At 36.3% G+C, this 5,521-nt stretch overlaps 1 protein-coding gene across 1 annotated transcript; it reads left to right on the plus strand.

Annotated features, from left to right (window-relative positions):
- The first annotated feature begins 1,395 nt into the window (after nt 1-1,395).
- LOC145840544 (scavenger receptor cysteine-rich domain-containing protein DMBT1-like) lies at nt 1,396-5,260 on the plus strand. Its single transcript, XM_082947841.1, has 3 exons — nt 1,396-1,564; nt 2,555-2,807; nt 3,435-5,260. The coding sequence occupies exons 1-3, from the start codon at nt 1,439-1,441 to the stop codon at nt 5,087-5,089; spliced, it is 2,034 nt and encodes a 677-aa protein (XP_082803967.1). The 5' UTR covers nt 1,396-1,438; the 3' UTR covers nt 5,090-5,260.
- Nucleotides 5,261-5,521: the final 261 nt, after the last annotated feature.

Genomic DNA, 5,521 nt, shown 5'->3' on the forward strand with positions numbered 1-5,521 from the left:
AGTTCTTGTTAGATTATTTTATTGTTACTGAAAAAGCTATAAAAAAAATAATAGGTTATACAACATTTTACAAACATTACAAAAATATTATCTAGCATTTAAAAGTATGTACTAAAATTTTTAAAATTGTCAAAACAAATGCTATAAATTTTTACTGGCAATAATTTCAAAAGAAAAAGTATTGTAGTTAAAATTTTAATCAACAAGAGATGCAGTAAAAAAAGTAGTATTTTGATTAAACTAGTATTAATTATAACAACCGTTTAATTACTTTAATTGAACGTACATTTTCAAAGTAGTACTTTTAATAAAGTAAACCTTAAAGGCATAAAACAAATTACTTTAATTAGGTAGATATTTTAAACAAAAACGAAAAAGTTTATGACGAAATAAAAGTAACAAAGCAACTCACAAACAATTGACGTAGTTCTGAAATGTTTTTCCGTATTATTTGTATTTTTGCAAAACATTCTTATAATCGATAAATACTTTGTAATAATTTACTAATCTTCATTAATTAAAGATATTAATTTAATGTTAAAGTATTCTGCAGGTGCATTATATGTATTTATAAAAGTAAAGCTAAAACTTAAAATAAAATATTCATTGGTTTGTAAACCACATCCCAAATTTCTTATCACTTATCTTGAAACGATTAAAATGTCGGTGGTTGCGATTACAATCCAGAGCAAAACTGTATTAACAAAACCAACTAATCAAATAAGTTAAAGTTAAGCTTATTTGTTATGTAAACAAAAGCTTAAATTTTTGTAAATATTACTGCTTACAAAGGTCAGCTGTCTTTAAGCAGTTACAAGTTGGTTTGCATAAAAAACTCAATAAAACTATCGTGACACACATAAAATACTTTACAATTCTTAAAAGCCTTTTTATTTTTTTTTTGCGCATATAGTTCAAAAAAATCTGAAGATATTTCTAAAATTGTAGGTTTTTCTACTTACTATACTTTAAAGTTATAAAGTAGTTTACGAAAATTTTTAACTTGTTTATATTTATATATATACCGAAATATTATATACTAACCTCTTTTTATTTTATTTTAAATTTTAAAATGTTTTGTTTTGGCCAGTAGAGTAATTACAATGATAAATTATGTACCTTATACTGGTTTTAAACGTCTCATTTATAACTTTCTTTTGTATAGTAAACACGTTTTATTACAATTGAGTTTGTTAATCATCGTTTGAAATTGATGCTTTGTGATAATACGAACTTTATTTTTCGTTGTTGCTTTATACATTAAGTTCAATTTTAGATACAGTAACTTTGTTATATAATAATTAAATTTGGTAAAATACTATAGTAAATAAGTAAACATTTTCTTAAATAAAGATATATAGAGTTGTTTATCTTTTATGTATTTATTAGATTTTATTTAAACTGCTGTTCTTGAGTAAAATCTATTCGAAAATACGCGATGCTACAAAAACTGTGCTGCCTGACATTACTCTTCATAGCATCTTGTGTGCTGGCCAGCCCTCTCACAGCGAAACAAGAAGTTTTTGTGGTGGATTTCGATGATTTTAATGAGGTGGACACAACGGTAAGCTTACAACAGAAACCTTAATGTTGTTTTGATGTTTGTGTATTTTAATTAACATTTTGTGTGTTGCATTTAATGAACACCTTATATAAGTAGACTTAAACTCAAATTAACATTCTTTAAAGAGGTAAAGATAATTGAATATGTGTAAAGAAATAAAGATTTTTTAAAAGAATTTACGTATATGTGTATTGCAATATACTGATTTTGAAAACTTATGTAACACCTATTTCATAAAACACCATGATACTTATATTGACATTCTTGAGACTTAAATTTAAATTCAAAGTACTTTTAAACAAACAATGGCTTGTATATTCATTTAAATAGAAAATATACAACACTTTTTCGTAAGAGCTAAAAAGATTCATTTAAACATTCTTAGAAACCGACCTTAATATATCAAATACGCGACACAAAATAATAAATTATCATACTAATTTTGGTTAAGAAAGTCAGTTCAGAGAAAATTGTTTCGATATGTAAACATATGTGTTTGTTTAGGATTTGACAAAATGAATTATTGTATAAAAAATACAAACTACAAAAATCATACTTTGATGTTACTAGCTTAAATGTTTTGTTTATTAGTCATTATTTTAAACTTTAATCAAAATAATGTCAAATCTATTTAAAAAACTAAATCTGGTAAGAGTTTAAAATGTCGTCTCCTTAAAGACGGATAAGCTTAGTTTGTTTACTGCAAACAAATTACTTTCTTAGTTAATTATGATTAAAAGGTAGAATAACTTATAAAATTGAGTGTATATTATATAAAACAGAAATTGTTATACAAAATAATTTCGACTTAAAACTTAATGCATCAAGTCTTATTCATTAATATGTATACATTTATATATATAAGTAGATAATCACTTGAAAATCGCTTAATTAATCTTAAAGTTAATTACTTTGCGGTTTTGCTACCGTTGCAATTCTAAATTAAAAATGTTTGCATAACAAGTTGCATAACAATTTTTAACCAATCAGAATGCGGCAAACGACAGTTTAGTTGAAAGCCACAGAAGGGAGCAAATAAAGATCGTGCTGAGCAACCGCGGTCGGTCGTGCTCTGAAGTGAGGTTGAGCGTCCTCATCCCCATCATTTCCCACTTCAAACGTTTGTCGGTGGTGAGTGAGAACAGGCAGTTCACTGCGTACAAAACAGACGGCAGCTTGGTTGATCAGTTCGAAGAAGAGCGAGACAGGAACCTCGTCAAGTATCAGCCCAAGTACTACGAAGGTAAATTAATTTATTTAAAGCTAATTATTTATTCTTAGGATAGAAAAGCTTTTAAACTTAAAACTTAAACAAAACGATTTTCGATAAAATTAGTTTTTAAATTGTATTCAATATCCTATTTTGTGATCTACCGGATTCTCAAAATTAGAGGCTTGAACCTGACGAACCTTGATTTCGAAAATTGATCCGAATCTTTTTTTCAAATTGAGACCCAACGGGAACTAAATCTTATTATGAAATAAAGATTAGACTGAATCTGATTAGATCAAGTTATTAAAACTGTTAGTAATATCTAGTGCAGGATTTTCCTAGGTGGGTCAAATGGCTCAATGGGGATCTCAAGAACCCGATTTCGGATTCAATTTTTAAATTAAGATTCAGCAGGACCATGATAATTAAAAATGGGTCTCCTCGGATCCTGATCTATATTAAAAACAGCTGTATCCGACCGGATTTGAATCCTTAATCCAGAAGATCACTACATTCTTTTTTGCTTTTTGTATTTATAAAACTTGTAAACATTTATGATCTTAACAAATAAACAAACGTATTTTACAGTGTTTGTTCCTAATAAAAAAAAAACTTTGAAACCATAAAAAAACCATTAAATTCTTTCAAAAATTCCAGACGGACCCGTGGACATGTTTGAACCCCAAGTATTCGAACAACCGAACACCTTGGTGCGGATAAGGAGCGAGCAGGAGATCGAGATGAAGTTCGACTACGAGCGGGACGCGTTCATGGACGAGACGACGGACGGCCTGCTTCCCGACGACGCGCTCACCTTCATCGACCTCTCCGCCAATCAGAACTCAGGAGATCCTTCGACCTACAGCGCCACCATATTTTCCCCTAACCACCCCGGCAACTACCCCAACCACGCCAGCTTCAACTGGCTGGTCAGGACCGACCGCAAGGTGGAGTTTCGGCTCGATGAGGTCGAGATGGAGCTGGGCTACGACCGCGTGCTCGTCCACGACGGCAACTCCACCGACCATGAGCTTCTGAACTTGGGCGGGACGGTTGGCGAGGGCGAGGTGTACACTTCGACGGGCAACCACATGCTGATCGTGTTCACCAGCGATAGGTCGGTCACCATGCGGGGGTTCAGGGGAAGCGTGCGGCCGGTCGACGACGAAGATTTCGAGAACGATTTCGAGGTGGTCACCGGTTGCGGGAGCGAAGATCTCAAAGGGAGCGGGAAGATCCTCTTCCGGGGTTACTCTGCGGAAGACACCGAGTGCCGGTGGCTGATAACGGCCGGCTCGAACAACAAGGTGCAGGTCGATTTGGAGCTGCGCGACGTCATGCCGGACTGTGACGTCATAAAAGTTTACGACGGCGGCGAGGAGAACGAGATGAGGCTGCTGGCGATGGTGACTAACGACCGCAACGCCACCCACTCCTTCAAGTCGAAGAGCAACCAGATTCTGATCGTCCACCAGTTCGCCTCGCCGATCAACGAGGGCGCGTTCGCCGCGTCGTACAAGCAAGTGGTGAGCGGCGACTCGCTCCTTCAAACTCCCGATTCGGAGTTTTGCGGGGGAATTCTGCTGGACGACTTCGAGGCGAGCGACAAGAGGATCTACTGCCCTCAGAACTCGAACGGCGGCAACTGCTCGTGGACGGTGCAGTCTTTCGGCAGCAACAGGGTCCGCTTGCACGTGTTCGTCTCGCAGCTCGTGAACGACTTCGGTTCCGAGTTCGACGAGCTGGACGTGTTCGACGGCAGCGGGGCGCAGCTGGGCAGCGAGCGGGGCCCGTTCTCGAACAACCGGCACCGCTACTACCAGTCCGTGTCCGACTCGATCCGCATCGAGATGCGCTCCAATTCCGACGAGCTCTCCCACTTTTACATCGACTACGAGTTCCTCACAGCTCCTCAGTTCGACCTTCGCTCCTCCTCCCAGCAGTCGTTCGGGAGCTGCTCGAGCAGAAACGTGGTGTACGACGAGACGTACATCATGTTCTACGACCAGATGACGCACTACGAGAACGACATGGACTGCTCGTGGCTGCTCACGGCCGGCAACAATTCCGTCCTGAGGTTGGACGTGCACGGTATCAGCGACGGGGATTTCCTTCTGGTCTACGACGGGGACTTGCCCGGCGACCGGCAGCTGGCCAACCTGACCAACGCCTTCCGATTGTACGACCGAGAGTTCGTTGTGACGTCAGAGTACTTGTACGTGAGGTTCGTCAGCGATGACGTCAACACGTCGGCCGGCTTCGAGATGGCCGTCGAGAGGAAAGGAGAAATCGCTGATGACGTTTATTACTGATTTATTTGTCGGGTTTTTGAGGTATTGTGACGTCACTGTAAAACTGATGGTCTGCTGCGAAAAAAAAAACTAAAGCAGAAATTAGTGCATCATAAAACTATTTTTTATAAATTTGTAAACAAAAACCTATCAACTTTTTATTTTATTAGATAAAACAATGAATTTTTTTTTGATAAAAACATTTAAAACATCTTTATTAAAAAAATAATCCAAATTTGCAGTCGTTTGAACACTGCCAACATAAGTAAGGAATTTTTTTTTATAAAACAGAAATGTAAATTGATTCATCATTCTTATATTTTCTTTAATGAGAGTATGCCACATAAGCATGTTTACACTTAAAATTCAATTTAATGTATTATAATAAATCATTTAATAAATCGTGAAGTTCTTTATGTATTTTTGATATTTACAATTTATACATATAACATT

Source organism: Thalia democratica, chromosome 7, assembly GCF_965202585.1.
Source record: "Thalia democratica chromosome 7, ktThaDemo2.hap1.1, whole genome shotgun sequence".
Classification (NCBI taxonomy): Eukaryota; Metazoa; Chordata; class Thaliacea; order Salpida; family Salpidae; genus Thalia; species Thalia democratica.